The 25,140-nt window shown below is 38.1% G+C and overlaps 1 protein-coding gene across 2 annotated transcripts in view; it reads left to right on the top strand.

The window, feature by feature from the left end:
* Positions 1–25,140, top strand: part of ARFGEF1 (ARF guanine nucleotide exchange factor 1) — a 68,809-nt gene that overhangs the window by 20,473 nt on the left and 23,196 nt on the right. The window contains exons 2-17 of one of the 2 annotated variants that reach the window (XM_083517522.1): positions 4,050–4,080; positions 6,398–6,554; positions 7,240–7,386; positions 8,519–8,698; positions 9,025–9,301; positions 9,630–9,743; positions 11,447–11,622; positions 12,293–12,426; positions 16,601–16,835; positions 19,624–19,726; positions 19,863–20,002; positions 20,109–20,217; positions 21,672–21,873; positions 22,795–22,906; positions 24,389–24,594; positions 24,674–24,758. In XM_083517522.1, the coding sequence (XP_083373648.1) occupies positions 4,050–4,080; positions 6,398–6,554; positions 7,240–7,386; positions 8,519–8,698; positions 9,025–9,301; positions 9,630–9,743; positions 11,447–11,622; positions 12,293–12,426; positions 16,601–16,835; positions 19,624–19,726; positions 19,863–20,002; positions 20,109–20,217; positions 21,672–21,873; positions 22,795–22,906; positions 24,389–24,594; positions 24,674–24,758 (2,408 nt within the window). The remainder of the gene's footprint in view (positions 1–4,049; positions 4,081–6,397; positions 6,555–7,239; positions 7,387–8,518; positions 8,699–9,024; positions 9,302–9,629; positions 9,744–11,446; positions 11,623–12,292; positions 12,427–16,600; positions 16,836–19,623; positions 19,727–19,862; positions 20,003–20,108; positions 20,218–21,671; positions 21,874–22,794; positions 22,907–24,388; positions 24,595–24,673; positions 24,759–25,140) is intronic. The other variant, XM_083517523.1, reaches the window with a different exon arrangement.

Raw genomic sequence — 25,140 nt, forward strand, 5'->3', positions numbered from 1 at the left:
AACCAGGAGCACCTATTTCCAGGTTAGCAGAGCTTGTTACCTGAGGTTCCACTGTGAAGCCAAAGTTCCATTTAGTCCAGCATCCTGGTCTTGCCAGTGGGCAGCTAGATGCCTCTTGGAAGTCCACAAGCAGGATCTGAGTGCAACAGTGCTGTCTCCATTTGTGATGCCAAGCAACTAGTATTCAGAGACATACTGCCTCAGATAAAACACAGTCATCATGACTAGTAGGCATTGATGACCTTGTCATCTTTGAATTTGTCTGGTATTTTGAGGTAATATTATGTGTTCTTGTCAAATTTTCAAGGTATTTTCCAACCATAGAGTTGAAACATATAGAGTTGGATGGGACTACAAGGGTCGTCTAGCCCAACCCCCTGCAATGCTGGAATTATCGCATGGTTGATTATCACATGGTTATGCTTTCTGGTTGATGTGTCACTGCCAAGTTTATGCCACGATGTGTCTGAGCACAGAGAATCCAGAAGTCTGCAGTAGTTCTGCAAGGGCTTCTTTGTTTTTTCAAACACACTGCCATTCATTCTCATTGATTCTGTTCAGTCTTCCTCACAAGCAGATGAATGCCACTGTTAAGACTGGGGCTGGGATCTCTAGAATTCTGAATAAGTTTGGATTAAAATCAGGTATTTTGGAGTGTACTCATGCAGCCATTTCCACATTGATGTGAAGACAGTGTTGGCTCCATTAGAAGAGTTGAGCAATCCCTTTCTAGAAGACACTGAAGAGCCACTAGTTCACAAAGAATTTCACAATGCAAAAAACATGGTAAAGATAAACACATTTGACTGTGATGTTGGACTATTATAGTTAAGGAAGTTTTGGCAAATGAAATATTTTGACTAGCTGAAGAAATAGTCAGTTTGATCTCAAAGGACTGTACTTTTGGTTCTTGAACAATGGGGGGGGGAGGAGTTGCTTTCTTACAAAAAGAATGGAGTGCTACTTTGAAGTGTGACCTAAATCCATTTGAAGACTTGTTGCTAGTTGATTATTAGTTGCAAATGGGAGATCTTTAATACTTCTTCAGACAGAAAAAGCATAGCTGGTTGTCATCTGGTATGAAGTCTGGCCTAGCCTGTGTGCCTCTGTTTTTGCATAAACAGATAAACATTTTTCCTGACATTAGTTGATTATTTTACCTTGGTCAGTGTATTCAATGTGGATAATGCTTAAAATTTCTTAAGTATGCTGGATTTAATTTCCTGTCAAATTATTTGATAGCATGCAACACAAAGTCTATTTATATCAGTGTGTCTATTCTGAGTAAGGCATAGCTGAATATTACCACCCCATGTGAATAATAAAATGTAAGAGAAGAGAGACACAAGTGGGAAATACACTGTGGCACCCTTGCCCACAGCTGCCCACCAGCTGGCAGACCTTCTTGAGAACTGATGAAAATAACTGATCTGTTCAACTTCCTTGCAGAAATGATGATAAAACGTAGATGTGGCAAGCTATTGATCAGCATGTATGAAGAGCTCATAATTTCTTTTCAAAATGACTGTTGCTGGATGTAAAAGTGGGCTGTGGATGAATACTCCATTCTCCTATGAGTTAAGCTATGGCTTGAAATGGCACAGGCACACAAAATACTGTTCTCTTGGCTAGACAAGGGCAGAATATCAGGCTTCTAGTATCTATACCAAGGTGGCTAATCCGGAGGCTAAATGGCACCTGCCGATTGCAGGGGCCACTGCTATAGACTACTATTCTCTTCCATTCATTCTCAGAGAAAGTTCTAATGCTGGGGTGCTCATAGTCCTAAGTAGCTTGCTAGGCTAGAGTCCTTGCAATCTGTACAGGAGTTCCAGTTAACAAGCTCTGATACGGCTGACTTTTTAAACTACGTTTGACTGTAGTTTTGAAAGGATTTATTCTGTGTCAAATTCATTTACATCACTGTCATCATTTCCATCAGGTGAACCAGGCCATAAAGTATGATTGGTTTTTGTGATGGAAGCTTATTAAAGATCTAAGAAATTTGACATTTAATTGAAGAACAAATCTGGGCCTTTGTCTTATTGTGTTCTCCGTCTGCATTCCTTTGGCAGTTAATCATATAATGCTCCTGAGCATGAAATTAACAGTAAAAATGACATAGCTGATGTTCCATCTTTGGAAATGGAGGGAATTCTGAAAGTAAATTCTGAAACTTGGAATATTTTTAGAGTAGAGGATCTTTGTGCTTTGAGAATTGCATTTTAAAATGGTTTATGTAAACCATACTACTACTAGAATTTTGGGCTGTCTGTGTATAAAGTGCAAAGAGGACTGAATCTCTAGGGTTCTTTAAAAACAAAAGGGTTGATTTGTTAGGAGGTTTAATCCAGAGATTTCCCACGAGCAGAATTCTGCTCGTGGAATGTCCTGCAGGAGAAAGTGGTAATATTTGCTGAACCCTCCTACCCCCATGCCCTCTGAAAGGTTTTTTAGATGGTTATTGGGCCTTCTGGAAGAGAAGGCATGGTGAACTGGGGTTCTACAGAGGGAAGAAAAAAATCAGCTAAAAATTCTCAGCCCCTTCCTTGAGTGGGAACCTTAGCTGGATCAGAGCACTTTTCATAAACAGAAAGGGCATGTCTGGATCCAACCCACAGGAAGGATTATTTGCAAATTTTGCATTTGAGCAGATAAAGCAGTGGTGTCCAAACTTTTTTTCAAGGAGGGCCAGATTTGATTAAGTGAAGGGCTGTGAGGGCTGACCAGAGAGCCAACCAAAGTTGTTGACCTACGGTAAACTGCTACAGGGGCAGGATTAAACCAACCAGCAGGCCGGATTAGGCTCCCGCAATGAACTTTGGACATGCCTGAGATAAAGCATAACTTATTTGGCATAAAACAGGAGTGAGGAAGCTTTCTCAAATAGAGGGGTTGCGTTCTCACCTGGGCAGCCTTCCAGGGACTGCTTGCCATTGATGGGCAGGGCCAGAAATAAAATGAGCGAAGGACTGAAAGTGAATTTTACCAATGTACAGCAGGCTAATTTCTGCACACACTCACCACTATCCATCCTTCATCCAGACAACCACCAGGCGTTACCCGAGGTTCAAGGACACATAGCAGCCAGGCGAAAACACTCAGTGGTATGAAATAGGTCTGGTGAGAGGAGTGGCCTGGGGAAAATCCCAAGGGCAAGATAGAAAAGAAGTCTGAAGAGCTGTAGTTTTCCCCAGGCCTGAAGTATATATATTTATAAAAGTATATATTTATAAAAAAATTAGAAGAAAAATAGAAATATTTGGCAATTTGAACAGCTATTTTGGTGGCACGGTTGGGGGAGTTTTCTATTATAATCTAGGAAGTCTACATAAAATTCAGTTATAATTCCAAAGAAATTGGCAATAAACCGATGTTCATGCCTGTTATGAATAAATGTTCTATTGTGAATATATTTTCTAGCTAGCCTGTTGTGAATAGATTAAAATTACTTCAAACTTCCCAGCATAATGTCTGCTTATGGCAATTGTGAGATCTGTATGGGGTGTGTTTATACACATGTGTGTCGCTATTTGTCCAGAATCTTCAGTAATGTTGTTGTGTAGTGCAGTATAAATTACATAATTTCAGACTGGAAAACAGTTGTGCCTGGAGGGTTGGGAGAGAAGTCTTGCCTACTTATTCACTTTCTGAACAAGATTTCTTAAGGATTTTTTTCTTTCAAAAGCACATAATACAAATTGTTTTACATCTTGTCCATGAATGTTTATGGGTTTTCAGGGTTCAGTCTACATTTGATTCTTGCTTGTAAGCAGGAAGACATTCTTTTTCAGTTTATCTTGAGACATATTCATAATTTAATTTTAAATTGTGATTGAAGTGGGCTGAATCATACTGTGGTATATGCATGTGTGTATATAGTAATGTAATCCTAATGTGTTCTTTGGCAGTTGAGCAGCACTGGAAATGTAGAACGATATTTATAAATGTTTATAAATTTTAGTTTAATGTAATTTAATGTTAGTTTATTTATGTTAGTGTTGCTGTAATGTTTGTAAAACAGGTTTTTGTTTCCTTTTTTTCTCCAGAGGAAATAAAAGCAGAAACTGGAAAACAAAGGTACTTTTTTCTTTATTAATCATGATTAATTGCTCTGAAAATACATTTAGTATCATTTGTACAGAGATGAAGTCAGTTGTCATTGTACCTTTGGGGGGGGGGAGTTTTATGAACTATAGTGGGACCTCGGTTTACGTACTTAATCCGTTCTGGAAGTCCGTTCTTAAACCGAAACTGTTCTTAAACTGAGGTGCGCTTTCCCTAATGAGGCCTCCCGCCGTCGGTGCCTTTCCACCGTTCGGATCCCGTTCTTAGACAGAGATAAAATTCTCAAACCAGGACACTATTTCTGGTTTAGCGGAGATTGTAAAGCAAATCGTTCTTAAACTGGACTGTTCTTAAACCGAGGTACCACTGTATATGTTTTGTCACTAAGTTACCATGCCTAGAGTGTATGACGTTCACTGCATACTTGCTGTAACTTGAAGAAATTAAAAACTTTTACTTGTAGCGTACAAATTAATTTTCAGAGCACTTTCTTGCTAATCACTCTGACTTCAGTTTACACTTGGAAAACGTGTAAAGTATGTCAGCATGTTGTTAAGAATAATTAAGAGTATTAGCATCCTTTGTGAGAAACAGGTTTTTCATGCTTTGTTAGACATTTCATGGCTTCAGAACAGTTTTGAGATGGAAAACTTGGTCTCATCACATTTGTCCTTCTGACACAGGACCTCCCTATAGGCACCCAGTATGAAGGGACCATTGTAGCTCTTTCAAATTTTAAAAAGCAAGCAAGCCCTAAACAAAATTGTTACTTTTCAGATGGAGATTGGATTAAAACTTTAATTGCAAGTCTATAAAACAGTCTTCCCAATCCCCTGCAAATGAAACATGGTAAAGGAGCACATATAAAGGGAAACGGCAAAGAACTAAAAAGATACTCATGTCACAAGGTTCTAAAGCATGAAGGTACAAAATGAAATCCTTACCCAAATGTTAACAAGCATAGCAATTAAGGAAACAATTTTTAAATCGCAAAGTAACATTTGATATAAACACACAGGATGTATAAACTGAACCAAAATGCCTCCTAGCAGTGGTCCAGAGGCAGTATATAATGATGATCTAACAGGTATAACAGTGAAATATGTAGTTAGAAAACTAAACTGGATACGTTCCAACCCATATAGGTATTCCTTACTGTAAAATGACAGCAGTGTTAATATTTCCAAGCTTGTTAAAGAACAGTATGTACAGGAACAGAGTGAAGACACATGCTATAGCAGTATTTACAATACCACTGATGCCATGGTATTTGTAAATACCATGTCACAAGTCGGGTTATTGGTTACCATAGAAAGGAACTACACTCCTACTAATATTGAAAAAAGTGCTTCAAATCCATAAATTGAAGTTGTTAATGTGGGAGTGGGGTGCCACCTTAATACGGAATTGATAAATTTCACCCAAAAATTGTAGAAAAGCATGAAAGCTTACATCCAGCGTCATGTGAACTTCTCCTTCCTTTCTTCCCTCCCCCCCCCCCCATGTGCTCCAGAGGGTTGGGAAACCACCACAGTGCATTTAGAGAATCATGGGGTTTATAGGAGAGAGGGGAAGTCTCATTGCACAATTAAGTGGATGGATATCCTAAGTTAGGTACAGAAATAGTCTTGCAATATGTATGTTTGTTCTTAGGAGGGATGCAAAAGCCTTCCATCAATAAAAGATAGATGGATTTTGTATGCAAAATCCAACCTTACCTGACATGAAATCATTACTTAAATACTGAAAAGCGGTTAGTCCTAATTTACTGGAGGGCAAACATCATTGTCTCGGATCATGATCAAATGAATTGGAAAAAACCAACTGGATGCCGTTACATGTTCCTGCACAAGTAAATGATGGTACACATCTTTTTAAATCCTAGCTCTTAAGAAACATCAGTTTATATGTAACCCTTTATTTTATCCATATTGAGGTGCCTGTTATTCATATGGAGGACAAAACCTGTTCCATATCTAAACAAACATGCACAAAATCTATTTCACATCCAAGCCAGCATGCACAACCAGCCAGTCTGTTAGCTGACTCCAACTAATACATATTTTCTTTGAAAGCCTGCTAAAATCCATAACTTGTTGCTGTGTTCATTGCAAATTGTTACATTTGTCTTGACTTCATAGCAGACTGTTGCTAATTTCTGTCTTTATTTCGGTTCAGTTTTAATTGGTAAGATGAATTTTTGACTGTTAAAAGAGAAAAACTGAACTTACATCAAATATGTGGTGGTCAACTGTAGATGTGTCTATGTTCATATTAAATTGTTTTCATGTTAACTCAACTGCCATTCTAATTGGATCTTTCTATTCAGTCCTCCTCATGGAGAAGCAAAGGCTGGTTCAAGCACTCTTCCACCTGTGAAATCAAAAACAAGCTTTATTGAGGCAGACAAGTACTTCTTACCTTTTGAATTGGCATGCCAATCCAAGTGTCCAAGAATTGTTAGTACGTCATTGGATTGTTTGCAGGTCTGTATTGAATTATATGCCATTAACTTTTTTTCTTAAATCTGTGGTTTCCTTTTATAAAGGAAGGAAATATAGTTGTTTCCCTAGATTATATTTTTAATTGCTAACACAGTACAACTAGTGAGGTTTAAGTTGTTTCATAAAATTTCAGCATAGAGAAATTGTTATTGCCTTGCTAAGAATCTTTATTAGGAAACAGTTGGACTGCTCACTAGCCTGGTTCAGATGTCATGGTTAATCTATTGTTTAGTCGTGGGGAATGTGCTATAGATGTCTTGTGTTTCCTCCTTCCTTTACACACCAGTGTGCTTCCCTACTTCTTTGTTTGGGCCAACAGTAGTTTTTCTACTATGTTTTAATAAAACTGAAATAATGAACCGACTTCAAACTAGAGTTTCTGGTTGTCATTTGGAGACAAACTATATGCAGTGGTAACCATTACTTGCCCTGGTTGAAATGCCACAGTTAAAGACAGTCACTGTAAACTGCACTAGTGATGGAGTGCACCACTGTCTTGCTAGTTCCCGCTTGGATCTGTTTTCCCTCTCATCTCAAGTGTATCCCAGGATTTTAAGAAATCTAATACTCTGCAATGTTACTGTCAATGAGAATTAACCTGCATGGTACAAAATATAATAATGCATTAAGCTGGCTTGTTCAGTTGTACTTTTGCTTTACTCCCCAGAAACTTATAGCTTATGGACATTTAACTGGCAGTGCTCCAGATAGTACAGCGCCTGGGAAAAAATTGATTGATAGAATTATTGAAACAATATGTGGCTGCTTTCAAGGTCCTCAGACAGACGAGGGGGTTCAGCTACAAATTATAAAGGTAATCTGATGTCAACTGATCATTAGCTCTCATTAGAGTTTGCTGTTGAAATGAGTTCTATGCCCAAGACAGTGACCTGCAATTCAAGCATGTTGAACAAGAGCTGAAGCTGAAAACATGTAATAGTTTGTTTAATCAGTTAGTACCTTAATTGGACAAGAATATTCATTCAATGTTGCTTATCAATTTCACAAAAACATTTTACAGTTAACAGAAATAGAATTGCTTTTTCAGGGCCCTATCTAATGGGTTTGGACCCGCAGAAAGGTGATTGGAATTGACAGCTACAACTGAGCAGTCATTTGGCTGGAATATGAGAGAATTAATTCCATGAATCCTTTTCCCTCCCCTCTCATCATGTAGTTGCTGTAATTAAAATTTATAGCACTTATATGTTTAGAGTGAGGAACATCACACATAGACTGTAAAGACCTTTATAAAGTTGATAGTGGGTATTTGGGATTTACTGTGGCACTAATCTGTGCTCAGGAGCCAGGTGTCATCAGGAAGAAGGCTTGTTGACTGGAACCTTTCATTCCACATAGTAGCCTCTTTGAAATGAGTGCTAAAAGTGGTTAGTAAATAAGAATTATTCTTGAACAATTTATGTCTGAAATGCACATTGAGTAGTTATGCAGTGTTGAGTTGGAGGTTCGGTGCCATGATTTACAAACTGAATCTTCCTTCCTTGTTCTGGGCATGGATTTTTCCAGTTTGCCTGAAACATGCAATTTAACATTTCAGGCACTCAGTTCTTCCATTAACTAGGTACATTGTCCTTATTCAATGGAAAGACAGAGATAAATGTTTAATGAATAAGATCATTAAATGCACAATCACACCATTGCTTAATTGCAGCAGTAAGGAGAAAATGATATGTGCGTGCTTCCTTGTGTACAAAGGTCCTATTTAAATGGTTATAGGAGCCATTGGCATAAGATCCATCTTCTTTAAATGCACTTAGCATGTGTGTCCTGGTCTTCATATATATGATGATGGTATGGCAGCAGTCTGGATTTGCTACTGTATCTTAAAACTGCACACTAAAAAAAGCAGGGTACACATTAAGCATGTTTAAATGAGGTGAGAGCCTCAGTATTTTCAATTGCTAACTTTATTTTTATTTTTTTAGGCTCTACTCACAGCAGTAACTTCTCAGCACATAGAGATTCACGAAGGGACAGTGCTGCAAGCTGTAAGAACATGTTACAATATCTATCTTGCAAGCAAAAATCTCATAAATCAAACCACAGCCAAGGCTACTCTCACACAAATGCTGAATGTTATATTTGCACGTATGGAAAACCAAGCAGTAAGTATGTTTGCATTTCAAATTGATATTGATTTCAAATGCATATTTAAATTCTAGTATTCCTGTGCAACACTTGGATTGATTTGCCAGCTGTGTCCACGTTGTTTAATTTGAAATAATAGTCCAGTGAAAGACACACAATTTAGCTTGTACGAATTTCATGTATAGAATACAACTGAAGACCAGAAAAATTGAAAGAAGCCCTGAATTGTGCATCTTTTAATTTATGGATATTAACGTTTCATACTATCTGGTGTGTAGAGGAGCAGGCATGGTTGTTCTGATAGAAGAGATTTTCTTTAATACTTTATTTATTTATTTCATAGCTTCAAGAAGCCAAGCAAATGGAGAAAGAGAGACATCGGCAGCAGCACCATCTACAGCAGTCACCCTTAAGCCATCATGAGCCTGAATCACCTCAATTGAGACATATTTCAGAGCAGACTATTGATCAGCTCTCCCAGGACCATGAAGGGGACTTGGACCATCATGCAAATGATGTGGACAAAAGCCTTCAAGAAGACACAGAAGCAGAAAATGGATCTGATATTTTCAGTGCAGAAAATGAGCAGACTGAAGCTGACCAAGCAACAGCAGCAGAAAGTAATAATGGGTGTCTTTTTCTTGTCATAGTGGGGTGAAAGAGGGTATGAAGTCTTGAGAAATAATTACTACTTCTTCATTTAGCTAAAGTAACATGTAGATTGCTATCAGGTGGTGTTATAAGGTTTATTGATTCTTTACAAAGCTATGCTGTAGTCACAGTTGACATTCTACTTGTTTTCCAGTTAATTGCTATTAGCTCAGATTAAATAAATGCAACGAATAACTCACTTCTGTTTAAGAGCTATTTCTTTATAAAGTAATAAAACTGACTCAAATGGAATCCTGATATATTTTGAGTAATATATTTTCTGTTTTTATTTTGTAGCTCTGTCTAAAAATGATACAGGGCCATATGATGGAGAAAGCAATCAATATGAAGAAACGGCACAGGATATTGTACAAAGTATAGTCCAAGAAATGGTGAACATAGTAGTAGGAGGTACTATACTTACCTTTAAAGTGTATTGCTGAATTGAGAAGGGACTTGCAGGAACTTAGTAGAAGGAAGTAGTGGTAAAATTCCTTTGTGTGTAGGGCAAGAAGTTGGGCTTTAAGTAAAATGATAATGTAGACTTGACCTTCACTTAAAAGGTTGTGCATTACTGAGGTCTAGTTCATATGTAAACAGTATCAGTCTTACTATGATTTATCAGAATGAGAACAAGTGTTGTACCTGTGCATGCTCTCCTGTTTCTCATACTCTAGTTGGTTTCACATGTTACAATACAGCAAACCAGCGCAAATGACGAATCGATAAGAGATTGCAGCTGTTTTGCTTCTCCTCGCTTGTTCTGCCTTTGTGCTGTGCTAAATCATGTATTGTCCATTCCCAGTCTCGTGGATTTGCTTTCTCCAGACAAACCATGAAATGTAACCAATATTTGTCCTATAATTTATAGCTTGTGGTTTGGTAGGGCTGCACTGTAAGCCTTGGTACAGACAACACTTTAAGCCAAATCATGACTTAGCACAGTGCAGCAGCAAAATGACCATGGAGGAATAAAATGACCCTGATCTCCTCTCCAGGAGCCCACACATTTGCTCATTCATGTTAAACTATGGTTTGACTTAACTTTATGTGTGAACCAGGACACTGTAGTAGAATACTTTGCAAGGTTGTTTAAATAACAGTTTCCTATTACATACAAACTGGAAAACTATGGTTTAATCTCTCTTTACAAATCAAGATATGAAATCTGGTTTCATAAAACCATGGTTTCTTACATCGAGATCATTACGTTTGAATTGAGCCTGAGAGATTTTGTCTTGCGGCTAATTATATCTTCCAGTCATTGTTGGTTCCTTAAACCTCTCTGTTATAGGACTTTGGCTTATTAAAGAAATATAATCAGTGGAAATTTAAGAGTTAAATTACACTTTAATTTAGTCATATCTCAGTTGTTTCTACAGCATCACCTGTTTTTAGCTGCACTGGTGCTCATATTAGTAAGGCAAGCAGAAAAATGTTTTGGGGCAGTTGTGTTTCTGTTAAAGGGAAATTTCAAGTGATACTTGAGCTAATGAGTTGACCTAGTTTGAGTTATCAGGATTTGACAACTTATTTCTATATTTTTTCACTCCTTCTGTGTGAGCTCTTCACAGCAGGTTTTCTTTCTCTCCAGAAAAACTTAATGAGATGTTTATTAGTTGTGACACTTTATTAAAATGTTTGATCAGACCTGAGAAATTGCTATAAATTTTGGGGTTCTGGCCCTGTTTAGTGCTCATAACAAATAATGTATGTGTTACGGTCATAATTCAATAGACTAATATTATAAAACCCACATTAGCTCTAGGTAGCTCATTAAGCTAGTTTCCTGTAGTTACTGTCAGCAAAGCTGAACATTTGTTTTAATTCTTAGGTGCTAACATTAAACTCTTGATAGTTCTTTGTCCTGGTGAACATGATACTTTCTCAGTCAGGTGTTTTAATGTTGAAAATGTAATGTCTTTCCGACACTGATTTTATATAGTAGTATGGAACCAAGGCTATCTGTTGTCAGGCTGAAAATCTTCTGGTCTTGTATTTGACAATGTACATTAAAGACTTGACATTTTATTCTGCCAATAATATTAATACACCATATTATCAATTCCTTTTAAATATCATGTTTTTTATTACATGGTTCTTTTATCCTGTAGATGTAGGACAAAGAACTGCTGAAAAGGTTATGATTGATGGACCAATGGGGACTTCAGAAGATGGAAGTGACAATGAAAACATCCAGGCAAATGGAATTCCAGGGACACCTATTTCTGTTGTTTATACACCATCTTTACCTGATGACAGGTTATCAGTCTCTTCCAATGACACTCAGGTATAGGCATGTTTGCTTAGTCTTAAACCCAGTACACCTTTTGAATATAATTATATCAGATTACAATTTAAATAGGGGGCCTTTTACAGAACATTGAAATGGTAAATGCTGTGTAAAGAGAGCTTGCAAAATTCTGTAATACAGATACTTTATGGCAAAGATTATTACTATGTCCTAGGCCAAGATTATGTGTGATATTGCAGTCAAATAAAATGCAGGAATAACCTTTGACTCTTGGATTTACAAGAGCATGAATATGATAGCCTTCATTTTTATAGTAATTTCAGTTGTATCAATTGGTAGCTAATCAATTTTGGTTTAAATTCACTCTCAAAGTCACTTCTGAGCTCTTTGAGTTTCTAAGAGTACATAACACAAAGGCAGATTTCTGATTTGCTGACTATAATTTTCCAGGCGCCAAAAAGGTATATATCTGATCACTATCATTGAAGAATGTGGTGTAAATTGACTTTTTGAACCAATTCACTTCAAAAATGTTAGGCTTGTGATTTTTGAGCATGACAGCTGACTTTGAAAAGTACAGTAATAACTGCTGCGTTATTTGCTAGCAAATATTTTATCATATGCTTCTATCCCCAAGCTTGGTTTTTACTCCATACACTCCTGCTTAATGCTAAATGGCTTATTAAAAACATGTTAATTTCTTTAGGAATCTGGAAATTCTTCAGGACCTACCCCTGGTGCTAAATTTTCCCACATCTTGCAAAAGGATGCCTTCCTAGTATTCAGGTCACTGTGTAAACTCTCTATGAAGCCTCTGTCTGATGGTCCACCTGATCCAAAGTAAGTTGAGAGTCTTCTATGAAATACCTAGATGATGTATATGCATCTGTAGCTGCACTTTCTCCTCCTGATTCACTTATCATGTGATGCAGTATCTAACACAAGATATTTAACAGTATCACTATCATTGAATCATAGAAAGCACATCTCGAATACGGTGCAACTGAATCAATGGAAATAAATGAAGCTTCTGGATAAATTATATTTGGAAACTTTGGGGTTTGGAAGTTCTGTTCCATGCACATGAAGTCCTCTCTGCAGTCAATTGGGTTTTATGAGGGACTTGAATTGAGAGTAACTAAAAGTATCTTCATTTGGGCTACCAATCTTGTGATTATGTTCCTTGTACCTCAGAATAGATACTACTGGGTAAACCCTTGTTTGAGAATAATAGAAGATGACAATTATTTAGATGACAAGCAGTTTTTCAGATGATACATTAATCACTAGTGCTAACATATAAAACGGAAATGGTGGTTTAAGAAATCATTGTTTTGGATTAGACCCAAAGAGGTGGGTTGAATCCTAGCATGTCCTTCCTGTCGTGGAATAGCCCCACAGGAGCCAGTCCTTCTCCTTTCGATCCAACACCCCGAATTATATGTTTATATAATTTATAGGCAGCCCAAATGGGCTGACTTCCATGGTATGGGAAAATGTATTGGCATATATTTGGTACAAACTTAAAGTATATATGAAGTCCTTAAATTGATTTTGGCAATTTAACGGAAGTTTAAAGTATTTACGCTGCAGGATATCACATGCAACATAACACTTCCATATTGGCACGTTAGTACTTAAGTGAGCTAAAAGGACACTGTACAAGTCTTTTTCAAATTTTATTTCAGACCAGCAATGTATAGAAATATTCCAGTATATATCCAATTTGATTTTCAGCTTTTCTCTGGCCTGTTAGGAATGCTTGCAAGCAACTTTTTTCAGATTGTATGCTAAATTGCAATGTTTTGTGCAGTACACCTTTATTTTACCAGTCTCAGTTCCAGGTCAGCAGGATGTGTTGATGATTGAAGGCAAGCAGCAGCCTTTTGAGAGGTAGGGCTCCCATCATGCACTTCTGCTCCTGCCTTCACCAAGGTCAGCCAGTTACCATTAGCTCCTGGTTTCTTCATTCTTTGCCTTCTTTTACCTGCCTTAATACTTTAATAGTATAGATAGCTTAGTTAGAGTCTTTCATTCCTTACCCATGTAAGTGCTCTGGGAGCTTTTTTGGCTGAGGAGTGGGGTACAAATGCTATAAATAAATTACAGTGGTGCCCCGCAAGACGAATGCCTCGCAAGACAAAAAACTCGCTAGACGAAAGGTTTTTTCATTCGCGATTTGCCTCGCAAGACGAATTCCCCTATGGGCTTGCTTCGCAAGACGAAAACGTCTTGCGACTTTGTTAAACCGTTTAAACCGTGCTTCGCAAGAAGAAAAATTCGTTAGACGGCAAAAATTGCGGAACGAATTAATTTCGTCTTGCGGGGCACCACTGTATAATAAAATAGCCCAGTGTGGTTCCACCCATTTCTATCCTAGTTTCTGGGGACTTGCAGGATGGGAAGTCCATTGCCAGGATGTTTAGATCCAAGGTCAGTGGTCACCAGCAGAAGTGACAATGAACATCAACTGGCTGGAACTCAGGGCTGCTCATCTGACTCTCCAGCACTTCCTGGAGAGCCATCTTCCCCTTCCTTATCTGAACAGACAACACAGTAGCCAAATGGAATATCAACAAGCAAGGCTCAACTCAACTCTGGGATCTCCAGAAGGAAACTGCTAATGAATTGGGCGGAAGTCAACATTCAGTTTCTCACTTCAGAGCACATCTCAGGCCTCCGACACATCCAGGTGGATTGGCTCAGCAGGAAGCTCAGAAGTTGGATCAGGTGGAGTGGCAGCTGAATTTACAAATATTCCAGCTCATCCAGTATATTTTCAGCCAGTGCCAAGTCTACCTCTTCACCTCAGAAAGAAATAATCAGCTCCCTTGCTACTTCACCAGGTTTCACACTCTGAAAGAAGAAGCCTGGAGTGCTCATCTTGCCCTGGCTTCAGGGACTATGCATTTCCCCCAACACCTGTTTTGCCACAAGTCCCATGCAAGACCAAGGAAGAAAAGATCAGAGTAATTCTTGTTGCACCATTTTGGCCACCCTGACCTTGGTTTCACAAAATCCTGCATCTCTACATCTTGCCCCCCCCCCCCCCATTTTTACTACACAGTCAGCTGACTGTGGAATTTGAATGGGAACGTTTTACAAAAAGAAAGTTCTTGTCAGCAATGATAGACATTATTCTTTATTCCAGAAGACCTGCTGTAATATGCATCTACCAAGCCACCTAGAAGGCTTTCCTCCTGTCATACTCCACCTAGCTTGACATTTCCACCATTCTGGAATTTCTCCAAGAAGGCCTACAAAAAGGTCTGAAAGTTAATACTCTGAAACATCAGGCAGCAGCGATCGCCTCAGTTCTTTCAAAGTTACGCTCTCCTCCCCTCTCCTCTTACTCCTTACTAAAATGCTTCCTCAGAGGTGCTCCACTAATTTGTCCCCCCACTATTGACAGATTCCCTTTATGGAATCTACACAGGGTCCGTTTTGCCCTACAATGCCCCCCTTTGAACTTCTCAGATGAGTTTCTCTCCAAATCCTGTCTCTCAAATTGGTTTTCCTCATTGCTATTGCCTCTGCCCACAGAGTCTCCAAATTAAACATGCTCTCTATCACTAAACATCTCTGTATTTTCCACGAGAACAGAGTAGTTCTCAGGCCTGATCCCTACTTTCTGCCGAAAGTCTCTTCTTGTTTCCACCTTCAACAGGAGATCGTTTTACCAACCTTTTGCCCATCCGTGGTATATGCCAAGGAAAGGGCCTGGCACTCACTAGATGTTTGTAGAGCCCTAAGGTCAATATAGCCAGAACTGAAGCTACACAGACAATCCAAGAACATATTTGTCTCCATCTATCCCCCACTCCCTGGGGAATAAGGTGTCAAGAATCACTCTTTACAGATGCATCAAGGCATGTATAGTGCTAGCATACAAAGCCCAAAATATCTATGTTCATCATCATATCACAGCCCACTCCACTAGGTCTGCAGCCACTTTGGCCACCTTTCCCTCTCACACTCCTTCAGGAGATTTGCCGCACAGCCACCTGGGCCGTGCCTTAGCATTTTACCAGACAATACTGCTTGGAGACATACACCTCACCTGAGGCAGTGTTCGGTCAGAGGGTCCTGCAGCAGGTGCTCCTCCCTAGCTCCTGCAGCTGTAGCTATTGCACATCCCATCCTGCTAACCTGTATGGAGAAAAGTACAGCTTCACTCACCTGAAATGTAGTTTTCCATTACCAGCGATAGGTCAGCAGGCCCCACCTTAGGTAGTGGGCTGCAGGAGTCTTTTTTCCTTTCTATCATTTCCTTATACCGTTCACGTTGGTTGTAGTTTTTGTTAGGAGGAGGTAGGTTTTCCCTTCTTTATGACTCCTGCTTTCTTGAGCTTGGTGAGTCCTTGAACTGCATGATGGGAGCCCTGGCTCCTGAAAAGTTGCTTCCTGCCTTTGATCAGGGGGAGGAGCCACCAACCAATCCTGCTGACCTGGAACTAGGAATGGGAAACTACATTTCAGGTGAGTGCAACTGTAGTATTGGGTTCCCCCCGCCCCACAAAAAAAGTACTGGACACAACTGATATGTAAATCTCCCATGCCATCAAAGGGAACAAAATTTATCCTTATATTGTGCCTATGATTTAGAAATAAAAAGAGCTCTCCCCTTCTCCCCCTCTCAGTGCACAAAGAGGAGGGGAAATATTTAGGAAAGCTGACATGAGTTTTTTGAGAATTGACAGGCTAGCATTTAGAACATTGTAACTGCTCCATAAAGGTCAAGGTGCTGTTCATAGCAATGAAAGTGATTAAACTACTGTTCCTGATGGGTGTATTGTGCCTGGGGTGTATGAAATACACAGTGTGCTCTACTGTAAACACTCACTTTCAGTAAATCATTGTGTAATGGTAGTTGTCTAATACATTAAGTGGTTGGTTTATATTTTATATAATTGCCCAGGATTTTCTAAAAATGGCTTAGAGACATTCTTAGTCGTTTTTATAAAGAGAAATATCTCCCATGAATTGTTCAAATAACTGCAATTATTCCTTCTAGGTCTCATGAATTGCGGTCAAAGATCCTTTCATTGCAGTTGCTGCTGTCTATTCTGCAAAATGCAGGACCTGTTTTCAGGACAAATGAAATGTTTATCAATGCTATTAAGCAGTATCTTTGTGTTGCACTGTCGAAAAACGGAGTCTCATCTGTTCCAGAAGTGTTTGAACTTTCGCTTTCTATTTTCCTCACTCTACTTTCAAATTTTAAGACTCACCTGAAAATGCAAATTGAGGTAAGTTAACATCCAGCAATTTAAGCACCTTACTTGAAGTAATTCAGTATCCCTCCAGGCATCGCATACTGTTCAGTTAAAATACATAAGGTTCATAAAATAACAATTTCGTTTTAGCCTCAAGCTAACTTGACTTCGTTAGGTTTAATGATCACCTTGTTTTAAATAAACTCATATAAATTGAACCAAAACTGCTACTTATCAAGAGCACAATTTACTGCAGCATTCAAAGAAAAGAATTGTAGGTGTCATCCCTAAGCATTTTTTATTGCTGGCCTGAGTTTACTAACTAATTAACTGTTAGTTGAGCATTTCATTTGCTACTGTATTATTGTCACCTGCCACTGCTCTCCTTGGTTTTACACATTATCTGTACCAAAATGTTGCTGTTTTAGTTTGTATTTCCGTTGTTTTTTCATGTTGTGTAATGTTTTTCTTATAAATCTTCAGTAAACATCTAGTTGGGGCAGTGGGGTGAGGGGAGAGAATAGAATTGTACCCTCATGCAGATGTTCAGATAGCAAAGTAGGGAATCAGGATCATCCATCCCCCACTCCATCTCCACCTGTCATTAATGTGTTGGACTTAAAGTTTGTGTGGCTTCACTTATGGACCCTTGACATAGTTAATCCCTTATCAGCATGATCTTTGCAGCCCAGATACTGGAAGCAGGGCCTGTATAGTGTCTCTCTCTGTCTGTGTGTGTGTGTGTGTGTGTGTGTGTGTGAAGGCCTCTATGCAAATTTGAAATAGAACACATGTGGGCATGGGGATTGATTTATACTCCATTTTTCTTTTAAAATCGTAGCTAAAGCTGCTTACAATAAAAAAGAAGCTAACATAATAAAACAAAGCAATAGAATAATACATCCATTAAAATACTGAACAGCTTTAATTGAAACTGATGCTTCAGTCAAACCAGCATAAAAGCATTGTCTTAGCTCTCACCTCTAATTAGCACCAAAAGTACCTGAGAAATATAGGGTAAAACTCAATACATCATTTGACTCGAAAAGGTCATTATAAAGCACCAAATTATTTTTTCATCATACAAATACTTCTTGCCAATTTATGAAGCTCATACCTAAAATGAATGAGTTTCTTCATGGTTCCTGAAATACTAATAGAAAACATACTAAATTAAAATATATAACTGTGTAAATGTAAATATAAGTGATTTGCATATTGAAATGACAGGCGCTGTACAGTTTATTACATTCTGCCTCCACCTTTGGAAAAAGGCAGGAAGTTATCGTTTTCCAGTGGTGAAGATGAGAGTTGGTGATGATGATTTAATCTTGTTTGTGCTCTGCCTTCTGCTGTTCATCTCCTATTTGCTATGTGGCAACAGGGATGGATACTTGTTACAATTGTTCGTGATAAAGTTGCAGGCTGTTTTAATACTAGCCTTGTGTGTTGGTCTTCCCATTTCCTGTACGCACTGTGTGCATATATAAAATATAGGAAATTTCCATTTAGATGTGTCTCTTTGGTGGAAAGCGGGTACCACTCTTAAGAAACTTTTCTCAAAACTTCTACTCAGCCATGCTGATGAGATTTATTAAAAACAATAACCTGACATGTCATATTCTAACCCATATAGAGGCAAAATACTTAGCTGCTTAGACAAAAGAATCTAAAGAATTGTGAAGTTAGTTCTGTGACTCTCAAAAAGGGCTCTAAGAGTTGTGGGTTGTTTGACATGACATTGGGTTGAACTGGTCCCCCAAAAAGTTCAAAAACAACAATATGGGCTAGTCATAAGTAGCTGTTCGGCTTCCAGCCATGGGAAAGTGATGAGCACATTTTTTTATATAGCTGTATCAACAGGCTTCACACAACTGACTAATGTTTTGGAGGCAGAAGATTCTTAAGTATGTAGCTATTGCCGCTTATGCCCTAGGTTGGATATTAACTAGCCTGAAAGCTGTTGTCAGATGACAAAAGCATTGTATTCAATGATGTTCCTTTTCCAAATGGAAAAAGGCACTTTAAGAACCAGTTGAGATGTTCTCTTTCATGGTTTATGAATCCAAGAATGAGCATTGAATCCATGCACCATTTCCACGCTACCTACCTCTGCACGCTGCCTTCAGTGCACAGATCCTGGATTTCTTAAACCAGGGCTGTCTGTTTTTTGCTTCTGTTTTGCTTTTTTCAACTTTGCCTAGCAGGACATCCAAATGCAATTTAACGGAGCTGATAGAATAGTAATTGGAGTGAATGCAATTACTGTTAAAATCAGACTTTGTGACCTACAAGAACTCTCTATGAATCATTTCCCTTGAATTAAAATGTTCCTGTACAATACATGGCTACCTATTGTCCTGATGAAGGGAATAATATATTCTTATTAGCATCGGTGCTAAATCTATATAGCAAGATTAAGATATGAATTCTATATGGATATGAATTTGCTGAACCAATTTTTAAAAGGGATACAAAAAAGGGAGGCATGAGGAAGTCAGGAAAATAAGTTAACTAAAGATGAGAAATAAAAAAAAAGAGGGAGTTTTGTTTTCTTTTATATGTGTTTTTTCTTTTTCTTTTTTGTGTTTAATGTTTGTATTTCTGTATTTTGTAATTTTGTATTTTTCTGTTTTTGTATTTCCTGAACTTTTCTATTGATAAAACTTAATAAAATATTATTAAAAAAATAAAATAAGATATGAATTCTATATATGTTAAGCTTTGCATGGGCCAGATGTTGGATTATAACAGTTAATGAATGAAGTACAGGGTTTGGGAAAGAAATGTAACTTCTTTCTGTCCATACCATTTTTCCTAGGTTTTCTTCAAAGAGATTTTTTTGTATATCTTAGAAACCTCTACTAGCTCCTTTGATCATAAATGGATGGTTATACAAACACTGACAAGGATATGCGCAGGTATTACTCCATTGGGCATACCTATTTGCTTTTCAAAGGTTTAGGGTCACATGTCTTGCTAGTTTTGAGGGGTTTTGTTGCTATGCCTATATGTTTACCTAGCAAAGCTTTTCAATGTATAATTTTGTTCCTGTTACAGATGCCCAGAGTGTAGTGGACATCTATGTAAACTATGATTGTGATTTGAATGCTGCAAACATATTTGAAAGACTAGTTAATGACCTGTCCAAGATTGCTCAAGGAAGAGGCAGCCAAGAACTTGGAATGACCAACATTCAGGTAAAAACTATGGCATATCTCAGTATGTTTCTAGTAGTAAAAAAAAAATTAAATTAACATTGAATATTACCTAAATCTGTTTGCAATTATATACAAATTATTGCAGGAGCTAAGCCTGAGAAAGAAGGGACTTGAATGCTTAGTCTCCATATTGAAGTGCATGGTGGAATGGAGTAAGGATCAGTATGTAAATCCCAACTCTCAAACAACCCTAGGTAAGCTGTTTTGACATTCTTATTCCTTAGTGATGTGTTGACCTGAAATGCACTGAAGTTGATTTTCCTGTTTGCTAAGTATGACAACTTGCCCTGCTCAGATATGTAAATTACTGCAGCTACAGGTATGATCGGGCTTTGCATGCATGTGTGAAGTCTGCAAATAATAGAGCGTTGGATGCAGAGAGACACCCGTAGAGGAAATACTGGTGTTGGCACTGTTCTACAAACTGTTACACAAGAGACTTCAAACAACCACATTCTTACCCAAGCACATATTTTGAGACCTTGGGCAAGAGATCATGCAATACCCTGTGATGACAGAAGCACACAATTACCTCTCCTCACATTTTGTTAAGTTGGGAAAAGTTCTTCCATTTGCAGTAGTTTTCCCACAGCCACTTGCCAGACGGTTTCCTACATCCTTTACAGATATGTAAGCTGTTTTTATGTCATCATATAATGTGCTGCAAAGATTCACAATGTCTAGAATGCTTTGATCTTGTAAAGGGTTGTATCATTCGTTATAATAAATACATCTGTCAGGGTACAGTGGTACCTTGGTTCTCAAACTTAATTCGTTCTGGAAGTCCATTCCAAAACCAAAGCGTTCCAGAACCAAGGTGTGCTTTCCCGCAGAAAGTAATGCAAAACTGATTAATCCAGAATTTTAAACAGCAATTTAACATGAATTTTACTATCTAATGAGACCATTGATCCATAAAATGAAAGCAATAATCAATGTACTGTACATAAAACAAATAAGACAGTATTGTAGATGATTAAAAAAAAAACCTTACCTGCACTGATGTTAGTCATTGTTTGGATGGGGGGCTTTTATCCATTTCTGCAGTCACACAATCAGTCAGTCAGTAGCTTAACTGGGTTCCACACAGTCACAAAAACAAATTAACCAAAAAGCCTCAAAAACAAAAACACAAAATAAATAGCAAAAACCAAAGCACCAAACTTAATCCGTTCTGGAGTCCGTTTGACTTCTGAAATGTTTGAAAACCAAGGCGCAGCTTTTGATTGGTGCAGGCGCCCCGGAAACAATAGCCGACAACCGCACCAGACATTTGGCTTCCCAAAAACATTCAAAAACCGGAACACTTACTTCCAGGTTTTAGACGTTGAGTACCAAGGCGTTTGAGAACCAAGGTACCGCTGTATTATTTTAAATCTTTCAACTTTTTGTTATTATTCTTCGATAAAATTAATTTTCTTCCAACTTTCAGATCTGATATTCTTGTTTAGGTTCATTTTCCAAAAAAAAATAATGTTAATGTTATGACTCTCTGTCACATAGAACTAGTGACTTATATCTTACTAAATATTATTAATAACTAGACTTTGAATGTGATGATGGATAGTTAACAAATCAGCAACTTCTAAAAATGGTACAAACATCAACTAACTTGTAAAGATCATTTTCCTTTGCTATTCTTGTGCAGGACAAGAAAAACCCATAGAACAAGACAGCACTGAAACAAAACACCCTGAGACAATTAACCGATATGGCAGCTTAAATTCCTTAGACTCCACAGCTTCATCAGGAATTGGTAGCTATAGCACGCAGATGTCTGGTACTGACAATCCAGAGCAGTTTGAGGTTCTAAAGCAACAGAAGGAAATAATAGAACAAGGAATAGATTTGTAAGTTTATTTGTTTAACCCATAATATAAATTGTCAAAATGCAGGGGAGTCTCCTGATACCATTTTCTTTCATCTACTACCTTTTACTTCCTTTGTAGAAAGAATATTGTAGCATCTATTTTTCAGAGTGCAAACTTCACTGGAACTGTACTTACAAACTTTGAGGACTACAGACTTACAGGCCAATTAATCAGATTTAACTCTTAACTGCATTCAGTAAGACTTATTTTCTAGGATGTGCACTTGGGATTTGAGCTCCAGTTTGACTCTGGTTTTCTTTTGGCCTTTTACCTCACAGTTACTAAGGTGTTACCCAATTACATCTATGCTGAAAGCTTTGGTAGTTTTTTTCATTCCTTGCTTTCCTGAGCTACTGCTAGAAATGGAGTAGGATGTGAATGCAGTTGTTTAAAAAACAAAACTCAAAAGCCAGAAATGTGGACAAAGATCAGGTGGAAACAACAGTAATAATAGATATAAAGTCAAGGAGAAGTAGAATATTAATATTGCATAGGCATTTAGAAGGAATTTAGAATTTACTGTGACCTTATTCTTATGTATATTAAGAAGTAGTTATGAGGAACTGCGAGGTGGAAATATGACAGCCTGATGTTGAAATATATTATGATTTTTATATCCTTTCCCCTCTCTTGTCAGCTTCCCACCCCACAAAAATGCATTCAAATATGTTAACAGTATGGTAAATTGGAACTTCTCCTACTAATTTACTGTTGCTTAGGGATGGGTTTCTTACTCTTCAAATTATGGCTCAGACGCAGAAGAAGCTTCTCTGGGTTTTGATTTTTAAATGGGTCTTGGGATGATGGTGGGGCCAAGTTGTGAATCCCCCTCAGCATGCAGATGTTTTTGCCTTGTATGTGCCTTTTCAGTGATTAATGAACATGTGATTTAACATACAGGTTTAATAAGAAACCAAAGAGAGGAATTCAGTACCTGCAAGAGCAAGGTATGCTTGGTACTACTCCTGAAGATATTGCCCAGTTCTTGCATCAAGAAGAAAGATTAGACTCTGTAAGAAAAATGTTATTAATGTCCAATGTATTTCATATGTGATTTGCTTTGTAAATACAATTGCAGTAGTTTGAGCTAGACTCCAACTTATTCCTATCATAACTGTGTAATGGTAAAGAAGTGTTTATAGCTACACCCCAGAGAGTTCATTTAAGCACACCCAAGGGCCTCACATGTCCAGCAGGACTTGTGGCAAAACAAATTGAAGCAGCAGCAGCCCTTGTACCACTTTCCCCACTGTGAGCAAGAGACTACATTCTAAGAATAGTCCTACTGGCTGTCTGGAATATGTGTAGCTTGCACATAGCTTAGACCTGATTATGAATTTGTAATAGATGGATAAATAATCCCATTTCAAGCATCTTAAGAGTTTCATCACAAATAAATGGAAGGGTTTCTCATCTGTAGTGTGTTATCTAAAATAACTGCTCTCCCCTTTCTAAATAGCTGGTGGCAGTGGGGAAAAGACTGCCTTTACTGGCTTCAGCAAAGTAAAATTATCCCAGGTTTCCTTGGTGCAGCCGCATAGGATCATCCTTAAAAGGACAAATACAGTACCCATTTTTATTTTTAATTTAAATGTGAATACGCTTCTGAAATCTAGAGCATCTTATAGGTCAAGATGAATGTGAAGATGATCTTCTGGGCATGTATGATCTTGGTTGATTAGAACTTCAAATTTCAGAGCTTGAATGATGCAGAATCTGTTATGGGCCAGAACCTAATTGTCTCAAATGCTGTGGGCAACAGTTCATAGAACTGGGGGTTGGGGGAGTGCAGTAAATTAATAATAATAATAATAATAATAATAATAATAATAATAATAATAATAATAAAATTTTATTTATATCCCGCCCTCCCCAGCCGAAGCCGGGCTCAGGGCGGCTAACAACAATCAAATAATCCAACATTCTAAAAAACATTTCATTATAAAAATTAATTAAAATCAAATTGATGGCAACCGTTAAGCAAAATTCTGTGCAGATTGCCAGAGGAGGGAGTCAGGTTGCGCCCTGACCAAAGGCCTGGTGGAACAGCTCTGTCTTGCAGGCCCTGCGGAAAGATGTCAGGTCCCGCAGGGCCCTAGTCTCTTGTAACAGAGCGTTCCACCAGATTGGAGCCGTAGCCGAGAAAGCCCTGGCTCTAGTTGAGGCCAGCCTAACCTCTCTGTGGCCTGGGACCTGGAGGATACCATCCTAATGTGAGGTTGCTCTCTTGCTTACATTGGCAGTCAGCCAGTTTCTTGCCTTTTTTTAAATGGAAGGAAGGTGGTTTTCTTCCCCTATCAAGCACTTCATTGGAGCTAATACACTTTCCTGTGCTGTAGTGTGGATTGCAATAATCAGCAACCAACAGAGCAATGTATTTTCGGTGTTTATTTTTTTAATATTTAAAAAAATGAAAAATGCAGTATGGCTGGATCACTTTCCATTTGGTTGTATACATGTTGACCTGACCTGGAATTAATTATTTTCATTTTAGACTCAAGTTGGGGAGTTCCTAGGAGACAATGATAAATTTAATAAGGAAGTTATGTATGCATATGTGGACCAGCATGACTTTTCAGCAAAGGATTTTGTTTCTGCTCTGCGCATGTTTTTGGAAGGCTTTCGTCTTCCGGGAGAAGCTCAGAAAATAGATAGATTGATGGAGAAATTTGCTGCTAGATACTTGGAGTGCAACCAAGGGTAAGTGGCTTTCTCTTGCCTTTGTCTAATCTATAGCTGGATAAAGGGGGAAATTGATTATATATATTTTTTGTTTCAGGCAAACCCTCTTTGCTAGTGCTGACACTGCTTATGTCTTGGCTTATTCAATTATCATGTTGACAACAGATCTCCATAGCCCGCAGGTACATTACTTAGAACCTATTAATTATAACTTGAATCTACAAAGTGACTCACTCAGGTTTATTAAACCAGCACCATTTTAAGCTGACTTTACTTCTGATTTAAATAAATCTTATTTTCCTCCTGCATCTTAAGTCTTGATTGCAACCCCTTGACCCTGGAACACCTTCCCAAGAGTTCCAGATGGCTCCCATGTTGATGATTTTTAGGCAGGTGGTAAAAACTTACTTATTTCTTCAGGCTTCTGGCCTGTTTTAAATTCTTGCCTGCTGGTTAGATTTGTCTGGGTAGATTGTGGGGTTTGTGCATGCGTCTTTTTAAATGTTCTGTCCATTTTTTGTATTGCTTTACTATGTTGTAAGCCTTTTGAGGGCCGAAAGGCAA

The sequence above is a fragment of the Podarcis liolepis genome (assembly GCF_965112155.1).
Source record: "Podarcis liolepis genome assembly, chromosome: 8".
In the NCBI taxonomy this organism is placed as follows: Eukaryota; Metazoa; Chordata; class Lepidosauria; order Squamata; family Lacertidae; genus Podarcis; species Podarcis liolepis.